This window comes from Acomys russatus, chromosome 11 (genome assembly GCF_903995435.1).
Source record: "Acomys russatus chromosome 11, mAcoRus1.1, whole genome shotgun sequence".
Lineage (NCBI taxonomy): Eukaryota > Metazoa > Chordata > Mammalia > Rodentia > Muridae > Acomys > Acomys russatus.
The window spans coordinates 55643991-55663964 of record NC_067147.1 but is presented as its reverse complement, the minus strand read 5'-3'; the positions used below and the strand labels follow the sequence as shown (position 1 = coordinate 55663964).

The following is a 19974-nucleotide window of genomic DNA, read 5'->3' as shown; positions in this document are numbered from 1 at the left end:
CGCTTGGGAGACTGAGGCCAGCCTGGGCTACTTAGTGAGACCCTGAACCCCTCACCAATGCAGAATCCATCCCATCCCATAGACAACCCAATTTAAACATGGGTGGAGCACAAGGATATGTATAGTTGCTGCCCAGAAAATCTAAACCACAGGGCAGGGCAGGACCAAGGCTGGGGAGGACTGAGAAAGGTGCCCAGCGACACACAGGCAAGCATGTCCAACAGCACAGCCCAGTGCAACAAGTGAACACAGAATTGCAGAGAGCCCAATCTGAGGTACAGGGCAGGGGGAAATGTGCTCAAGCAGATGTGCACAGACCTCCCTAACAGCCAAGAGGTGAAAACAACATATATATTACATACATATTTGTACATGGGTGAGCGGAACAAAACAAGGGCCAGTGTGTGCACTGGACTGATGCTCAGCATGAAAAGGAAGGAAACTGATAGAGGCTGCAACATGAAAACATGAGACACTCGCCGAGGGAAATAATGTAGACATAGTCACAGGTGTGTGCTTGCATTTATAGGACGTGTGCAGAGCAGGGAGCCACTGGGATGGAGCATAGGTAAGTGCTTGCCAGGGAAGGAGGGGAGGGGAGGAAGAGCTGCTTAACAGGTCAGGACCCAGGTGGTAACACTTCGTGCCGCACTCTGTTCACTTCACAGCCGTGGATCTCCGGTCACAGGACGGTGCCTTCATTAAAGCCCACATGCTCCCATGCTGAATCCTTCTCTGGGGAGGGTACATTCTGGCATCCTCAGTCTTGTTGCGATTGTACTATGTGTCCATCTTTCCTGCCTGACATTCCTCAATTCTTCTGTGACACCAGAAGGGAGTCACACCAGAGGAAAACCCACGGAAGCTGCTCAGGCATAGAGGATTCCTTTAGGAAGCTGAGTATTAGGAGGGGAGGCCGGGCCTCTGCAGCTGGTCTAAATAGCCACCTGTTCACACCACCGCTGGACTTGGGCGTGGAAACTGGTAGGCGTCTCTGAAAGCCAAGAAGGCCCAGCAGGGAGAGTGGAAGCCAGTGCTGACTTCCAGGCTCTATTTCTGATTCTGCTCACGGGCTGCCACGAAGTTTAGCAGGTCAATGGCAGTGACGACCCCAAACACCATCTGCCGCTTGCTGGACATGCCACTGCTGTGGTCTAAGGGAAAGAAACAGTTGCTGGATTAAAGAGGACAGGGCGCTGAGCTGAGCTGAGCCCATGGTCTGTTGGAAGCAAGAGACTCTTTTCCAGCCTTCAAGGAGCAAATACCAGCTACCTGTGCTCCTGCTGAGCCATGTGGGCGGAACCAGAGAGCAGCAACTCTCACCAGCCCTGCCATAGGATGCTGGGTGCTTTCTGGAACAGAGAACTGGAAGCCAACCCAGGCTTCCCAGAATGGGAGAGACCTCCTCTCAGCCTGTGTCCACAGGCCATGTGCAGTGTCACTGCCAGGACAAACCTCAGGCCCTCTCTCTGCCTGGCACCTAGCATCTATTCAGCGCACTCCACCAAGTCTGTCTGCAGACAGCCTTCTCAGACTGGAGCTTCATTAGCAGCTTGGGCCTGGCCCAACCCCACATGGCGTACAGGCTGAGAGGGCTATGTTTCCTACCCATTTGAGATGATACAGGGTGCCCCAGGCTTCTGCCACATGGTGATCTAGGTGTGGGTGGACCTTGCCTATTCATGTGAGAGCCTGGGAGGAACCTAGGGGCTTCTCAAGAGTAGGGATGCCTCTGGCTTAGGATTTGACCTGTTCACCGGTTCTAGGGGGCTCTAGGCTGACAACATAGCCTGCAGCCCTTGGTTCATATCCACCTCCATGATAGCCTGGGCCCTTCATGTCAGCTCTCCCTCTGGATTTCTCTCTCCTGTGCTCAACATAGTCCATGCCGGCACAGTCTTTGAGATGCCCAGAAGCCACACTGAAGACAGAGGCCCTTTGGGGAGACCCATCAATGACTGGCATCTCACTGGCCTATCTGGAACCCCAGGAAAGGACAGGGAAACATACAAACAGCAAAACTCAGCTTGCTGCATTTTGGAGTCACTAGAGTCACTGGAGCACAGGAACTACATGTCCGGGTCTGGGTGCCCATGGAGCAGGTGACTGCAGGTTAGGTGGGGAATGTTTGGGGGCTGTGCTTACACTCAGCTCTGCCAGTCGCTCCAGCTACCCCTGAAGCTGGAATTCAGTTTTGTTTTGCCTTGCTTTGCTTTTGAGATGTTCAAAGGTTGGGAGTCCCTCCCCTCCCCCTTACCCAACCTTAGGGGTCCAGGGCTAGGTACCCTTGGAAAGCTGTGACTCTGACCATGAGGACCACTTCCTGGGGGCTGGGATGGGTGAGGTGTACATACCTGTGGGCCCCCCCACCACTCCTGACAAGGCCTGGTCTCGTGCTGTAGAGCCAAGGACGGGAGAGGGATTAGACACGGGGCCACCCCCACATGCAGGCCAGCCTTGGGGCTAGATACAAGGCCCTTCTAGTTCTCATGGAAAGAGCAGTGAATATCAGTACCCTCACCCCACTGGGACCGGGTGTCATCCCTTCAGGCAGTTGTGGACAGTGGGAAGGAGCTCTGAGAGCAGGAAGGACAGACTGAGTATTGCGAATGCACAGCCTGTGGTACACAAGCTGTCCTTCCCTCCAGAGTGGCCCTGGAGTCCATCAGAAGCAATCAGTATCTCCTTGGGGTGTCACCAAGGGCCAAGAAATTCAGTTGTCACAAGTTTCTCTGTGGACCTAGGGCAATGCCGTGCTAAGTAAGTGACATGGGGGCTTGCTGAGGCTTGATGTGTCCGTTGGGTACATGACTGGATTTACAGGAACATGGGAGAGACTCAGGATGTCAAAAGCTATGGTGGGAAGAGGAGGACCTTGGACTCGCCATCACCCACAAGGGAGCATGTCTGCCTACTGCACGCTTCAGGAGTATGTACCATGAGAGCCTGGGCCAAGCACAGCTAGTGTCCAGGGCTTAACACCCTTGCCCCCAACAAGAGCCCAGCACCTAGTGGACCCCACTCACATTGGATCTGCTCATGGACCACCAGGGCGAAGTGATCCATCTCCAGGATATGGGAAAGCATGCCCAGTGTGTCAGTCAGGTGGATCTGCAAGAGAAGCTGTGTTCATGCTGGCCCTCAGAGCTATCAGCCCCTAGAGACTTGACGAACACAAAATGGCACAATCCTCGCCATAGCTGCCAACAAGCTGCAGGTAGAAAGGCCTGGTAGGATCTTAGAGCAGCTGCCTGAGCAGTGGCTTGTCATTCACTCCCGCACCAGTGGCCATGGGGTCTGAAGGAGAGATGGACTGAGGATAGAGTGTTTATGGGTATGTACCCAAGATGTATGTGGCAATGTTGACTTCCAACTGAAGTGACCTCAAATCCCTTAAGCAAGCTGTAGTTTCCAAGGGGTGGTGTGTGTCAGGGACCCACTTCTGGTGCAACACACACTATGCTCTGCCTTGAAGGCCGAGCTTCCTCCCACATGCCTGCTGCACCTCTGGATCTGGAAAAACCCATACCGGTTTGAACTGCTTGTAGAGGACTTTGCAGACTTCGTCTGATGGCTGCACCTTCCCAGCGAGCAGGGATGACAGCATGTTCCCCAGAGTCACCATTCCTAGGATGGCCCTAGGGAAGAATATAGAATTTAGGGTGAAGAAGAGACGGATCAGAAAGAGGTCTCTGGCCACTGTGGAGTTCCTCATTGTGGATCTCACAGATGGAGCTCTATAGCCATAGATCTCAATGGGGATCACTAAATGGCTCAGTGGTCAAGAGCATTCACTGCTCTTGCAGAAGACCCGGGTTCAATTCCCAGCACCCACACAGCAGCTCACAATCATCTGTAACTCCAGGTCCAGATCTGATACTGACTGCCATAACCACTAAGCACACTGTGCACACACAAACATGCACACACACATACATATATACACATACAAGCAAAATACTTGTATGCATAAAAATATAGTTGGGGGAGGGGGAACAGGGGAACCCCACAGAGGAACAAGCAAGCTTACAAGTCCTGTAGAGTATGTGTCCCCACAGGGGCCCAGGGTGACTAGGCCATCAGACTTTAGGGATGATAGAGGATGCTGGTCAACCAGGCCTTTCTACCATGCAGTTCTCTGTATGCCACCTCCAGGGTGCCTGTCACCTACTCCCTGGGGCAGTATGTGGGCCTGCATACTGACAATGAGTGGGTATGTGTGTGGGAGAGGGAGACAGAAACACTAAGGTCCAAAGGGTTGTATGGTCTCTGGACATTGTATGCAAACTGACCACGCTCAGCCTGTCACTGCCTGTCCCATTTAGTGACATGGGCACAGAGGCCTGGGGAACAGGATCTAGAATCCAGGCACAGTCTAAGGTCAGAGTCCTACCCAGGGGCAAGGGTGAGACTGACCCGGCCTCATTGACCACAGGTGCCTGGTCAAAGCCTTTCTCGCGGAGGATGGCGATGGTGTGCTCACAGGTGACTGTGGGCAGCACAGTCAGTGGTGCAGACAGGCTCAGCTCTTGAACACGCAGATGCCACCACCTGGGCAAGAGGGTGGAATGGCAGAAAAAGCCATTGTGAAGCAGGAGGCAGGGCCATGAGAGAGCCACCAACGTGGGAAACTAGAAGGCTACCTCTCCTGCTCATCCATGGATGATTCCAGCATCATTCTTACCAGGGCCTCTTCACGGAGAGCTCCTCCTTCAGGAAACCCTTCTGCAGCATCCACTTGTCATTCAGGAACTTGGACCTGCAGGGTCAGGGTGTCACTGAGGCCTCTGTACCCCATGGAAGGCACATACAGAGGCAGGGGTGAGGTGCTGTGGGCCTTGCAACTGCCTTAGGCCTGACCGTTTCAGCATATGATAAAGGAAAAGCAGAGCTCCAGGGAGGCAGAGAACTGAAGGTTACTGGGCACCTGAGTTGAAGGAGCCTTGGAGGTTACTTCTGGGAGGCTCTGGGGCCCCTCTCTCTCAGGTTCCTGGGCAGCCTCCTTGGACCCCCTAGGACCGCCTGAACAGAGGGAGCTTTTCCCATTCTCTCCAGAGGCTGCTGAGCAGGGTACAGAGCTGTTAGGATCTGTCCCAAAGAGCCAGGCTGAGGAACAACAGTATGAAGTACATACTCATGCACTCTCATAGAAGGTGCTCAAGTGCTTCAGGCCTTTGAACACACACATGCACCCACACAAGCCAGAGCCACACACACACACTACAGGACAGCCATGTTTTGGGGGTATGGATGGTCTCTGGGTTATTTGTCACCTGACCTGGAAGCCCCCAGGATGCTCGTGCAACATGCCTGGTCCTGCCAGGCTATGAAGCTCAATACAGACATTACTCTGTAGCTCACAGGCTGTGGATGAAGCCCAAGGTAAGGAAGGTGTGGGATGCTCCTTTGTACCACTCCTGTTGCCCGTGAGGCCTGCTACAAAATAGCTCCCCCTAGTGTTGTGGAGGTTTTGGGTTATATATAAACATGTTTTTGTTTTTAATCTCAGGTATGGGATTTGGAGGCTGTTCCAGTTTGTCCACAGCTGATAACTCCCTCATGAGAGGGCACGTGATCTTTGTTAGTGGGAATAAATGCCAGACCCAGAGAGAGACGGGGGCTCCAATAAAGAAGGCGGCTGCTGGTGCTTCCTGGTTGCTGATGAGAAGTTGGCGACGTCCTGAAATGGAGACTGGACTTGCCCCAAGGAACCTGATGACCCTAAGCAGCAGGAAGTAGCTAAGAAAAACCACATCCCTTCTCCCCACTAACCTTTCTCTCCTACCTGGTGTTGAAAGGGATTGGGGTGGAAAAGAGGGAAAGAGATATAAGGAACCCAAAATAAGAATAGATTTAAAAACTATACCAATAGCCTAGTTCAGTCAGGAACCCAGGCAGCTGACAAGACTTCAATCCTGCTGGTCAAGGTGGCCAGGCAGGGAGCTAGGACCTGTCCTATGAGTACAGGTATCAGCACAAGACTTCACAGGCTACTTAGCAAGTCCTGTGAGAACCCAACCAGGTACACTCAGCCTCCAGGGTCCAGTTTAGGACCGCTGGTGAAGCAGAAGAACTGGTGGGCAGGAAGCAAACTAGGGTGGCTTATGGCCTCAGAGACTCCATGGGGAAATGAAGCCAACCCAAAGAAACCAGGACAGAAGACGTACATAAAGGGCACAGCCGTCCACCTGAGCTGGTCCATGAATGGGTATAGACGTACACAAGAGCACATGGAGGCTCAGGATGGAGCTGTGCAAAGTGAACACTGGCTCCAAAGACATGGAGGATCCTGAGCTAGAAGGCTTACAAGGCCCAGCCGACCATTACCCGTTCCTAGTATCCCACTGTCGCCACTTAGGTGACAGAGACCAGGGGTGCGCCTTACATGTAGTTCCTCACAGAATCAGGCAGGATGACCACGCAGCGCTGTCCTTCCTGCAGCTCTTGGGCAGCCTTCACAGCCACAGCCATGGCACTGCCTGAACTTCCACCTGCCAAGAGGACCATTAGACTTGCCCATGTGCGCATGTGTGCATCCACATATAAACACGCATGTATAGCCCACACATCTATGCCAACACTCTAGAAGAATCTGTAGGAATTCTTCAGGTATGTATGTGAATACCCAGCCATGTGCATCTCACACATGTGCATACATGCTCTGGAAAGACTCCATCCCTCTGTGTCAACTTCCTCTTAGTCTATGAAGCTTGTATTTCATAAATACACCCTCAGTGAGGAATTGAGGAGACCCTGGAACAAATGAGGCGTCATGCTTAGCCAGAACAGGGGCTCTTGGTTCCCCAAGCAAAGAGCCAACTAAGGACAACATGTGCCTCATTGATTACTCATAGCCATCATGCAATGCAAGCAGGTGAGACATCAGGCACCATTATAATGAGAGCCCTAGATTCTCTGACACTGACCATATATGGCCCTGGGACCTCCAGAGAGAGCCAAAGCCACTGTTGCTGCCTCTCCAGTTGGGTTCCTCTGGGCTCAGCCTAAGAAGGTGCAAGGCAGTCAGAAAAGTCATCCTGGTGCCTCTCACAGAGGACCGTGGTCCTGCCACTCATCAAGGCCCAGGTTTATACCACTTATACTTAGTGTGGGGTATAAACTCACTGAGAGAGAGCTCAAGTACCCCGAGCGTCTGCCTAGTGGTCATGCTGAAACTTCAGGCTGATCCCTCTCTTGATAGTGCTTGGATGTTGAGAACCCGGCCATACTGGGGCTGACTGCCTCCCCTACCCCCACCCCGCCAACATGACTCAAACCGTGGGACCACAGTTATAGGACAAGTTCAGGCACCCTTAGTGCTCTCCAAATCTCAGGTCTAACTCAGCTGTTGAGGCTTCTGCTGCCCGTGGCCAGGCAGTGGTGCTCTGCCCACCCTGTGCAGGCAGGGTGAAAGGCTGTGGAGGTTACTTCTGGGCGTGCCTCAGCTTCACATAAAACTGGGAAGGCAAGAAGTGCTGTCCCAGCTCCCTGTGGGCTCCCTCTCCACCCCCTTCAGGGAGCCAGGACGCACCACATTCTAGCCTTGAGCTGCTGTGGATCGAACTATCCCTGTGGATCCCATTCCAGTGATAGAACTGTTTATGAGTGAAGGAAAAAAAAATCTTAAGAGTTTGCCTCAAAAATTAGAAGGTCAGCTGAGCGTGGTGGCGTCTCCTTTAATCCCAGCACTCAGGAGAGGCAGGCAGGTCTCTGATTTCGAGTTCCAGGACAGACAGGACTACATGGTAAAATCTTGTCTCAAAAACAAAAACAAAAAAACTCAAAAACTAAAAGGGCAAATTGAAGCTCCTGCCTGTACTTCCTACCCTCGTCTCCATGAATGACCCCAAGAGGCTGCAGAGGACAAGCAAACTGAGCTAAGGAAGGAAGAGCCTGGACAGACAGACAGCTCCAACTGAGGAGGGACGTTACTGCGGTCACACAGCCTCAGAATGACCATGACTTTCATGCATTTGTCCTAGAAGACAGCGCACATCCTGGACCGTCACCTACCCTCCCACCCACAGGGCCCTCTTACCACACAACAGTCCTTCCTGTGCGATGAGCATGCGGGCAAAGGCGAAGGAGTCCTCATCGTTGCTCTTAAACCACTTATCCACCACCTGTGGCAAGACCGGGTCGTGGGTCTGAGCTCAGGCAGGGGGTCCGGGGGCGGGGCAACTGAGCTCAGGCAGGGGGTCCGGGGGCGGGGCAACTGAGCTCAGGCAGGGACCCAGGGGCGGGGCAACTGAGCTCAGGCAGGGGGCTCGGAGGCGGGCCAACCTTATAGAGGACTTCTCCCCAGAGCTGCAAACCTAAACTCTGCCCTTCGCTGGCCCACCCAATAACTCAGGCCACCCACATCTTCATAGGTCTCTGCTATGGGTGGCCATCCCACATTCATCCTGGCCATCCTTGTCTGCCCTTCCCTCTGCATCTCAGAGCCTGTGTCAAGAGCAGCAAATGTGAACTCAGACATGGTAATGTGTTTCACCCTGTCTCAGCTCCTTGACCAGCACTCCCTCTTCTGCCCCCCTCAACACTTGGGGCAGCTAAAGTGCCAGAATGAAAAAAACAAAACCAAGTTAAAGACCTGGCAGCAGCCTGCAGCTCTGCCTGGGGGAGCACTTTGGCTCAACCTACCGCCCTATCCAGGACTGTTGGAACGAAGTCATAGCCAATCCCTTCCACCTCGTAGGCTGTTTGCTCTGTCTGGTTCAGCTCCTCAGGCTCCGCCAGGATGGACCCTTCAGGATCTACACCGATGATCTGCAGGGTAGGTGGCTTTAGGGCTCAGGCCAGGAAGAAGCTTAACCCAGCCCTATGCAGCTGCCAACAGGAAGGGTACTGCCCACTAATATCTGCTTGTTGAGGATGGCTCACAGGGTGCAAGTAGTAGTCCCAGATCAGAGGAAGGTGAAGTCCTCCAGAACCCCGAACAAGAAGCAGGAAGGCCACACCTATGGGGCTAATGTCCAACACAGAGTACTCAGAAAGGTCCTCCCAGTGCTGCTCCAGGGAGGGTCCCAGTCATGGGCATCGAAGAGCCTCCGGGGACAAAGGACAGCTCTGGACACTGTAGACCAGGCAGGCCTCCAACTCACAGAGATCCGCCTGCCTCTGCCTCCCAAGTGCTGAGATTACAGGTGTGGGCTACTGCGCCTGGTTCATAAAATTATTTTCACTGCTACTTTTTTTTTTATTGCTACTTCTAAAATATAATTTTGCTACTGTTATGAATTGTAATGTAAATATGCCATTTGCAGGCTATCTGATCCCACTGCCCTAGCCCACACAACCTGGGACTGTCTTGAGGGGGCTTCTGGACTAATCCAAAGGGCTTCATCTCACTCAGCATAGGAGCCCCCCAGGACCCTGTGTTCCCCAAGTTCCTACCGGGCAACCTGATATAACTCTTCCAAACAGCAATGCAATGAGATAGGAATGTGGGAGGAACTGGATCCCCAGGCAGAGGGGGATCCAGTCTGATGCCAGCAGCACTCTGTGCCTCTGACCAGCTCAGATCAAGTCCAGACCCACCCTCTCCGCCACCCAGTCTGTACCAGCACCACCCATGTGCCATACTCACTTTACACCCAGGGCACTTCTCCTTCAGCTTCCTGGCGAGACCTGTGATGGTGCCACCCGTGCCTGCTGAAGCCACCAACATGTCCAGCTTCCCTGGGGGAGGGAGGACATTCTCAGGCCATGGCTCAGCCAGCCCACCACTCTTAAATAATCATTGGTGGAAATACACTTAACACAAATCAGCTTGAGATAAACATCACCCATCACTGCCTCTGTCTGTGGACACATGACCAGGCAGGGGCTGCTGTCTGCACTGTGACCTTGACCTTTGAACTACCAATGTAACTGAATCTCAAGGATGGGTCAGCTGGGCAGCCCTGAGTCTGTCTGGTGGGTTGATTCTTCGGTGACTACAGATAAGCAAACTAGATTTTTTAGGATACAGGAAAAATGGCTGAAGCTGAGGCCGAGAACTGGCCCAGGCCCTCATATTTCTGAGGGTCAGCTCAGCAGCAGACAAGTCTGAGCAGCAGACTCAGGAATGAAGCAATGTGCACCAGCTCTGCCAAGTGAGAATTCTCACTCATAAAACCAGGAAAGCAAACACGTGGGCTTTTACTGGCCAGCTTCTGGGCATAAAACAAGTGTGCACCTGGGCCAATGCCAATTTCAGGTTCCAAGTGGAAGGCCAAGGGTGGGACCTTCTCCCATAAGGACCTCTTAGAGAAATGGCCCACCAGTCCCAGGAGCTAAGCGCTCAGCGTACATTCATATATGGTGTATGTATGTACACAGTCTATATGTGGCATATATACTGAGAGTAAGCTAACTGAAGCTATCACTATGCAGCTCCACAGGTGGGAGAAACCAAGTGTCACATTCATGCCCCAGTTAGATCTTGATCCCCAGGTGGCGGCCAGCACCGACACCCATGAACTCAGCAGTTCCCACAGCCTGGAGGACGTAGGGGACTATTCACTGAAAGGACATTTAAGCTGAGTTTACCAAGGAGTGGGTGAGTGCCTTGTACACTCCCAGGCAACCACACTTGACTGAGAGTGATGGTTCTGTTGACTCCACACAACCTAGATGGGAGAGCATCTCAGGATGGTCTACATCAGGTCGGCCCATGGGCATGTCTTTGAAAGACTGTCTTGATTCTATTAATTGGTGTTAAAAGACCCACCCACTGTGTGTGATACCATTTCTTGGGTAGGGGGTCCTGAGCTGAGCACTGGGCGTACAATGCATACTCCTCCATCTGCTCTGGAGTGCGGCTTTCCCATGACCAGCTGACTCAAGTTCCTGCCTCCTTGACTCCCCACAATAAAGAACCGGAACCCGGAACTGTGAGCCCTTTCTCCCCTAAGTAGCTTTTTGTCCTGGTGTTTTATCACAGCGACAGAAATGAAACTTGAATAAGCGGTCACTGCAATCAAGGCGGGTGGAGGGGCGGACCGCACACACCGTCACACTGCTGCAGGATCTCCTCCGCTGTGTCGTCGTAGTGCGCCAAGGGGTTGCTGGCATTGCGGTACTGTGCAGAAGAACAGAGGGGCTGTGAGCTGGCTGAAACCGACTGCATCGTGCACGGACACTGGTCAGTCAGCTCCGTGATGGCCAGCAAGTCCCACGGCAGCAACACCCTCATATACAAGATATTAAAACCAGGTCCCCACAGTGTGAAATTAACCCAGAAGTGAAATGAGCAGAAGACTAGGCCTTTTGGGGGCACAAGTTCTTATTCTGCATTTTCAGAGTTCTGGAAAGGATAACCAATCTCACTGTTGACCCAGCACAGCTGGGTTGTGTCCAGAGGGACAGCCACTTCCTTCCCCCACCCCCCAACACTGGCACTGGGACAGCAAAAACCAAAAGCTGTGCCACTGAGCAGGGCCTGGAGTACCTCTGCTGAGGAAACACTGTCACTCTGCTCATCTGATGTTGGGCAGAGACCAGGTCCCCCTAGGAAACAGCACACTTGAGCACAAGTCTCTGATAACAAATTTGCTTCCTAGGGCGGTTGGGGTGGGGTGGGCGGATGGAGGTGGGGGTGGGGGCACCTGACCTGGTCCAGTATGTGAGAATTGGGGATTTCGTTCTTCAGTCGCCATGCCACTCCCACATGAGACTCAGGGGAATCGAACCTGGCATTGGTGGGTGTCCTCACTATCTCAGCTCCCAGAGCCCGCAGCACATCCACCTGCCCAGGAAAAAAACCACATCTTCATCACTGTGCCTGCGTACCAGCCTAAATGGTACCCTCTGGGGCCCTGCCCTTTCACACACCCAAGCTCACCTTTGTTTTTAGCCAGTAAAAAAAAGGCTTTTATTCAGGGTGAGGACACATATGGATGGACACACACACACACAGAAAGAGAGAGAGAGAGAGAGATCGAGTGCAAGGCAAAGAGAAAGACTAAAGCAAAGGGGGGAACACTCTGGAAGCTAAAGCGCCCTGCCCCAGCCACACCCTCCCACTGGCCACGCCCTCCACCGAACCCCACCCAAGACTGCCCTAGGCACACCTTCTCCATACTCATCTTCTCTGGCATCACGATAATGCAGCGATAGCCCTTCACAGCAGTTGCCAGGGCCAGCCCGATCCCTGAGGGTGACATACAGAGGGTGAGAGGGGCTAGTGCCTCCTTGCCCCCACCTGGGACACCAGGGACAAACTCCAGAAACATGAACAAAGGGCTCCTGTTCTGGGGAAGAACCCCACACCCTGATGTCGGACCGTAGAGGAATGTATTCTGATAGCCGGGTACACAAATGTGCTTTTCCTCTCAACCTCCCTCCCTGTAAGGTCCACACAGGCCAGGGACTTTCAGCCTCTACTCTGCCCCCAACAGGCCCTGTCCTTACCTGTGTTCCCAGAAGTCGGCTCAATGATTGTGTCCCCAGGCTTCAAGGTTCCGGCTCGCTCAGCATCTTCAATCATCCGAAGGCTGATTCGGTCCTTCACACTCCCACCCGCGTTGAAGAACTCACACTTGGCCACTGAAAGGCGACCATGTTTCAGAGTAAGGACTCTGGTCCCCACCTCAACTACCTGAGACACCACCCACCCCTCGAATGAGGACCGGCCTTGGTGTTTGCCATTCCATACCCACTGCCCACCCCTGTACCTGGACACTCCTGGTTACAGCTGGCCTGTCTCCCACCTGCCCCGCCGACCCATGGCAACACTTAAGTGGAAAGACAGTCAAGAACCCGTGGGTGGACGGTTGCAAAACATGTCCGGACAGAATGAAATGAGTACATGTAGTAGGCAGCTGGATTTGAGCCCACACACTCCCACAGACCACCTTCTTGGCTGGTTCTTGAAACCTACCACAAACAGACTGTCCCCAAGAGCTAAAAGAGATTCTGTGGGTAAAGAGGGGCTTTGATGTCTGCTCATTTGGGCCCTCAGATTTGCAACACTGCCTCCCACCCCCACCCCTGGCCAAGCCAACTTAGCCCTTACTTCAGACAATAGCCCAGGCTATGAATGCCCACACCGCTGCTTGGGAACAGCTCCTTGCAAGGAACCCGTTCCTGGATGGTCTGCATTCATCTGGGACCTAATTCCCACTCTTTGTCCCATGTGTGGTTGGGTGACCTGCCAGACTCCATGGAACTAAGGAGAAGACACTGCCAAATGCTTCCTCAGCAGGCATGGCTGCCACTCAGCACAAGCTCCGCCCCCACATAGGACCCTCCACTCCTCCTGAGGTAAAACCACCCCACACAATCTCCTCGTTGACATATTCTGCCTAACATAGTGGCTCTTGCTTTTAACCTCAGCCCTCGGGAGGCAGAGGCAAGCAATCTCTGTGGTTTGAGGCCAGCCTGGTCTGCAGAGTGAGATCCACCAGGACAGCCAGGGCTACACAGAGAAACTCCGTCTCAAAAACAAACAGTCAAAAAACAAAATAAAACCAACCAATCAAACAAGCTACACTCTCTCACAGCTCTGCTTAACTTCTACCTTTGACCTCTCTCTGCCTTCCCAGGCTGGCATTGTCATCTCAAGCTTCTCTGACCATCAGTTGGAAAGGCGCTGCCTCAATCACGAATACAGCCAGCATTCCAGCAGACCCCACTGCCGACACCCCCAAAACCTCAGCTAGGAGCCATCCCAGGGCCCTGGTCCAGGATAGAGGCACCCCTGATAGGGCCGAATACTCACACAGCTCGCACTTGAGTCCCGCATTCTTTGCGAGCTTATTGATTCTGACCATGGGGGTATTCCCGATTTTCCTCAGAATATCTGGCAAAATTTTTGGAGATTTTGTCCTAAAACAGAGAGGAGAGAGGAAGCCATTCAGGAAACAAACAGGATAGCAGTTTGAGCCTTGGCATTGTGAGCATTTAGGAAATCAAGAAATAAAGAACCTCCTCAGGGAAGGACCTGGGTTGTGGGCTGCCTGGCAGATCCACACCTGGCATAAATAACACGCATACAAGCACCCACCCGAACACCTGGAAAAGCCAAGTGCAGTGATGTAGAGGAATGTTAATTCAGAACATGGCTGTTCTGGCAAGAGATCACCTCCAAAGACCTTCTAGGTCTATGCGATCCAGCTGGAATACAAACAGGCCTTTAATCCAGAAGACTGAGTTCAAGGCCAGCCTGGCATAGAGCAAGTTTCAGATAAAGAAAAGTTTAGGTCTGAGAGTGGTGGTACATGCCTTTAATCCCAAATGAAGGTAAAGTTAGTTTGTAGAAGGAAACATCCATGTTTGAAAGTGATGTCTAATTGGCAGGAAAGGTTACAAACCAGAAAAGATTTGACAGAATAGGATACACCCAACTTCACAAGAAGAGAGAGGAAAGGGAAGCTACCTAAGAGGCCATTTTACCAGGTCAGTAATAAAAACATGGGTTGCAGAGAGAGAACTCAGGTGATGATGAAACAGGCCAGAAAATAAGAAGCCAGAAGATTAGAGCAGATTGCTGAGTTAGTTTGAGGCCAAGCAGAGTAATTCTGGGCTAAGAGAGAGAAGCCAGATTAAGTAAGTCAGCTGGGAGAAGAGTTTGACCCAGAGCAGCTGGGTTGAGCCAGCCAGCCCAGAGCTCAGAAAGAACAAGTAAGGGTGAGCTCATTAAGCAGTAAGTCTCAGAGGCTGAAAACATTCTAGGCCTAGGTTAGAGTGTACGGAGGCTAGAAGCTTCCAGGACTAGGCCTAGGTTAGCAGAAGGAGGCAGCAAGCCTCCCAGACAACAATTGAGCCACGAGAATAAAGGTTACTTTTATACAGTGACATTTGAGGGACTGGACCTCTATGGACTTCCACTCCTGGGTCTGAACGTGCCCTTGGGTCTCATAGGATGTTATGGATGGGAAGCTACATTAGGGACATGCTTCCTGCCATGACGCTAATGGACTAAACCTCTGAGACTGTAAGCCAGCACCAATTAAATGTTTTCCTTTCAAAGAACTGCCGTGGTCATGGTGTCTCTTCACAGCAGTAAAACCTTAATTAAGACAACATTCAACATCTAATTTGGTTCATTTATTCCAGAATTTATTATATTATGCTTCAAATGGATCTACAAGAAAGGCACTGGAGCCAGGCGCGGTGGCGCACGCCTTTAATCCCAGCACTCGGGAGGCAGAGGCAGGCGGATCGCTGTGAGTTCGAGGCCAGCCTGGTCTACAAAGTGAGTCCAGGATGGCCAAGGCTACACAGAGAAACCTTGTCTCGAAAAAAAAAAAAAAAAAAGAAAAGAAAGGCACTGGGCACCTCTTCCAAAATGTCATGCTCTACATCCGGCCAAATGGGACCAAAACAAAAAACAAACAAACAAAAAAAAAACCCAAAAAACCATGGGACGGACCCTCTAGTCAGCAGTGTCATGGGTTCATTATTCCAAATGGACCCCAGTGTCACTCTCTGATTTTTTTTTTTTTATGATTTATTTATTTATTGTGTATACAATGTTCTGCACGTACAACTGCACTCCAGAAGAGGACACCAGATCTCATTATAGATGGTTGTGAGCCACCATGTGGTGGCTGGGAATTGAACTTAGGACCTTTGAATGAACAGACTGTGCTCTTAACCTCTGAGCCATCTCTCCAGTCCCCACCCCTCTCTGTTTTTTTTTTTTAATTCTGTTTTGTATTTTCTGCCCCTGCTCAACCTTGAGGCAGGATGGGTGGCTCACGGGTCACAGCTTCAGATGGTACCATCTTAGGGATATCAACTCTCTCCAACCCATCTGTACTGTCTCCCATCCCTGGAGATCCCTTTGTCTCTTCCGCTTTCTAAAACGCCCGCCTTCCATGCCTTTCTGCCTTGTGCCCTTATGATGGATCAGAAAGGCCAACTAGCCACCCCCATGCCCCTACTCAGACATAGAACAGTTCAAGAAGACATTCACTGCCCCTCCTCACCCCCAATTAATGACTTGGGCTTGCTGATCTGTCAGCCTAACTCTTTATGACCCATGCTGCCTGGACAATTGGCCACTCTCAAAATAGATGACTTGTGCTATAAAACTATTTAACAAGACAGTGGCATCCTGTCTACGTGTACAAATACAGACCCAGCACAAACGGCCCAGGAGGTGAGATGATGTACCTTCCCCCTGATTGGCAAGCAGGCAAAGTGGCACACTGTGACTTCAGCCCTTAGGAGGCAGACACAGGAGAATCTGGATTTCAGGGTCATTCTTGGCTACATAGTAAGTTTGAATCTAGCCTGGGATACATCGAGACTCTCTCTCTGACATTCTTCCCCAAATCTCTCTCCCTCTCAGCCACATGTCCCCTCTCTGGGAATTCACCTGCTACAGAGAGCATATTTCAATAAATTATCTCTCTTCCTCTCTTTTGAGCCCTGGTTAATAAAAAAAAATTTATTTTATTTATTTATTGTTTTTCAAGACAAGGTTTCTCTGTGTAGCTTTGGCTGTCCTAGACTCACTTTGTAGACTAGGCTGGCCTCAAAGCCACAGTGATCCACCTGCCTCTCTTCCAAAATGCTGGGATTAAAGGCATGAGCCACCATGCCCAGCTTAGAATTTTTTTTTAAAGATTTATTTAATTTATTTATTTATTGGTATTTTGAGGCAGGGTCTCTCTGTGTAGCCCTGACTGTTTTGGACTCGCTTTTGTAGACCAGGCTGGCCTTGAACTCACAGCAATCCACCTGCTTCTGCCTCCAGAGTGCTGGGATTAAAGGCATGCGCCACCACTGCCTGGCCTTATTTATTTACTTAATGTATATATATGAGTGCTCCATCTGTATAGACACCTGCATGCCTGAAGAGGGCATCAGATCACATTATAGATGGCTGTGAGCCACCACATGGTTGGTGGGACCTCTGAAAGAACAGACAGTGTTCTTAACGGCTGAGCCATCTCTCCAGCTCCCACCCTGGTAAATTCTTTGACCGCTCACACCACCAACCTTCCAGATGCTATTTCCCACAGCAGCAAGCTATTGTCTCAAACCAAAAAGAGCCAGGCATGGTGGCATATGCCTGTAATTCTAGTACTTGGGAGGCTGAGGCAGGAGAAGTGCTGTGAGTTCAGGGCCCAGGCCAATCTAGGGTATATAACAAGACTCTGTCACAATCAAAGCAATTTCTTTTCGAGACTTTGAGATAATAGGCCCAGCCTGTTTTGCCTGAGAATCCTCATCCGCTGAACCCTCAGCATTCAGTGGCCAGAATATTTATTTCCTTTCCGTTCAATTCAGTTCCCTGAACAACTGAGGTGCCTCCCTCTCAGGGGTCGGTCCTCAGATATCTTGCTACCAGAAGCCCCAGAAGCCTGGCACTACAGGGCCAGCAAGACAGAAGTGGTGCACAGAAATGAAAGGCCCCAAGGCTGGATGCCCGGGCCAGGGCTATGAGCCAGTAGATAGATAGGCCAAGCCTATGGATTCTCCGCAGCATTTCAATAATAGCACAATATGACCAAAGCAGTTTCCAGAACAGTCTCTATATGGCTGTCCATCCACAGGCTCAGGGGTGGCTGCACCTCCACACACTCCCTGCCTATGCCTAGTTGCACTCATCAACACCCCCCCAACCCCCCACCTCCGCTCAGGGACCTGCACCCCATCCCCACCCCCACAAGCCAGACTTCAAGGCTTGCCAGGCTGCTGGGTCCTGGCTTCCTGCCTCTCTGCCTCAAGTTTCTCACAGTGGAGCCAAACTGACTAAACAGAAGCTTCAGTCACCTTTGTGCTGCTGCACCCCCCTCCCTGGCCCCATCAGGGGAGGAGGGTAAAGGAGTCTGGAGTTCCGGGGTGCAAGGAGAAGCTGCCCGGAGGGCCTAACAGGCAGCAACAGGCTAGGCTCCAACCAGGGCTTCCAGAGAGGCAGAGTTTTGCTCTGCAGAAGAGCTGGACATGCCCCGTTCCCAGGCTGCCCTTGGTTGGCCTCAGTGGAGATAGGCTGGGCCAAGGCCAAGAACTCCTGACCCTGAAACCACCCCAGGGGGGCCAGGCAGGGAGGGCACCAGGACACAGCTGGAGACTCAGGTGTGCTCACTCAGGAAAGTTATCAGATATTTGTACAGGTAATGGTTCAGATTTATCATCCAGCCCAACTTCCTGTGCTTTGCCAGCTCAGATGAGCAGCACCCCCTCCCCCCAGGTCCTCAGAAGCCCCAATTCCTCATCCAGGATGCCTGCTCCTCTCTCTGCAGCTACCACATCAGGCGCCTCTGGAAGTGGCTGGTTCATCTCACCCCAGTCAACCTGTCCATCTTTCTCTCTTCCCATATCTGGTCCGGTACCAGGTACCTTGAGCCAGCACCTCCCTGCACTGTAGTGCCCGGCCCAGCCTCCCTGAACCCCCCACCCCCCCCACTTCCCCCACCTCCCCACTCCTCCCACTCCCCCTACCCCCTAGCCTTCCAATGACTTCTCACAAAGATAGGGCTGATAAGCTGATGACAAACCTGCCCTTAAGGCCCTTAAGGCCTTTGTGTGCCACACAACTGTCTTTGAACAAGCAGTTCCCAGGCCCCCAGGAGCCCTCAGGGAGTCAGCTCTCTTGCATGTCCTGCAGCCACAGGCTCTTCCCCCCTGCTGTGTTGTCCTGGCAAAAACTCATCTGACAGAGGTTGGGGAGGGGGGGGGGGGGTGGGGGGGTGTCACTTGTCTCCCGAGGTCCCCAGCACTGGAACCCATGCAATGGGTACCACCTCTAGTTTGCAAGTTTTCATTTCTTTGCCTTTGACCCCTTGAAAAGCACTGCCTCCCCCACACCTGCCCAAGTCTCTCTCGGGACTTTTGAACCAATAACCATAAATGTCGGTTGGCCACACACGGGGAGCGAGACTCACTGCAAGACTGAAAACACAAATCCTTTCACTTACTTGTTCTAATTCGAAGACATTAAACTAAGGAAATGAAGATAATCCTAAGAGCTTTTACAACAGGGCAGGAACCTACATGGCTCCAACCTGGGCACTTAGAACAGGGTGCGACATAGTGCAGGTTCCCGGGCCAAACTACTGACCGTGTATGGAAAGGAATGGTTTTGATTGGAGTGACTTCAAATAAAGTCATGGCAGACATCTAGCAGCGCCAATGACAGTCTTTGTCTAACCATGAAAGGAACAGACCAGAGCCACATTTCATGTGAGCTGCAGAACTGCTGTGACCCACAGCGGTCACCGGGCAGGAAATCCCAGCTCTGAGCCTGGTGGCTGTATGACCGTCCCACCCTCAACCCCCTGCACCATCCCTCAAGGAAACAGACCCACCATCTTGGGATGAAAGCCCGAGACTTACGGCGTTGTATGGTAATGTGGTGAGTCTGCTGTGGGCATCCCCAGCTGCCAGGTACATCTGCTTGGGGTATCGGGTCGAATCCAGACTCGTTCCTTGTCCCCTGAAGGGCCCTTCTCCCGGTGCCCTTTGCCTGAGTGCACCTCCAAGTGCTGGGGGCACCCTGCAGAGCCATCTTCACTCTGGGATGTCCCTAAAGGCATGCTGGGATCTGGAGGGGGTGGGGTGCTGAGATCTGTTGCTTTAGAAGTGGGCTCCTTTGTCTCCTCTGGGAGTCCAGCGAGGATGGGAGAAAAGGGGCAGGCTCCAGCTGCTGTGGAAAATGGTTAGGATCGTTTCAGAAAGTTAAACATAAACTACCATATGACCCAGTAATTCAATGCCAAGGCAGCGATCCAAAAAGCATGAAAATAAATATTTAGTGTGCTCATTCTCGTGGTAATTTTGAGAGCCAAAGGTGAACATTACCCAAAGTCACTGATGAACAGATGCACAAAAATGTGTTCCATCCATACACCAGAATAGTATTTGTCCTCAAAGAGGAACAGGTGGAGGCTGTAGTGATGACGGTCCGTCAGTTAAAAGTGCTTGTTTTGAAGTCGTGAGGAGCGACTGGAGTTCAGATCTTTGCACACATTCATATACTTATATATAAGTAAGCCTTTTTTTTTTTTTTTTTTTTGGACAGGGTTTCTTTGTGTA

General features: G+C 51.9%; 1 protein-coding gene across 4 annotated transcripts; it reads right to left on the bottom strand.

Moving 5' to 3' along the window:
- Nucleotides 1-503: 503 nt before the first annotated feature.
- Nucleotides 504-19476, bottom strand: Cbs (cystathionine beta-synthase). Of its 4 annotated transcripts, XM_051153374.1 has the most exons (16): nt 19276-19476; nt 13706-13812; nt 12397-12531; nt 12057-12136; nt 11597-11731; nt 10996-11065; nt 9590-9681; nt 8644-8769; nt 8039-8123; nt 6386-6491; nt 4685-4759; nt 4417-4551; nt 3530-3638; nt 3027-3111; nt 2355-2396; nt 504-1154 (listed from the first exon to the last, which is right to left on the bottom strand). In XM_051153374.1, exons 1-16 carry the CDS (start codon nt 19473-19475, stop codon nt 1051-1053), a joined length of 1686 nt encoding a protein of 561 aa, XP_051009331.1. In that variant the 5' UTR covers nt 19476; the 3' UTR covers nt 504-1050. The 4 variants fall into 4 exon arrangements, with proteins under 4 accessions (XP_051009331.1, XP_051009332.1, XP_051009329.1 ...); XM_051153375.1 differs by lacking the exon at nt 2355-2396; XM_051153372.1 differs by lacking the exon at nt 19276-19476 and having other exon boundaries at nt 13706-13846.
- Between the last annotated feature and the right edge of the window lie 498 nt (nt 19477-19974).

Bases quoted from the DNA above. Each gene is read 5' to 3' on its own strand.
- Cbs (XM_051153374.1), bottom strand. From the start codon at position 19,475: ATGCCTTTAGGGACATCCCAGAGTGAAGATGGCTCTGCAGGGTGCCCC. The intron at 4,552-4,684 runs GTAAGAATGATG...CCTCTTGCCCAG, and splicing joins CTCTCCGTGAAGAGGCCCTG to GTGGTGGCATCTGCGTGTTC. The intron at 3,112-3,529 runs GTATGGGTTTTT...CTTCTCTTGCAG, and splicing joins TCTACAAGCAGTTCAAACCG to ATCCACCTGACTGACACACT.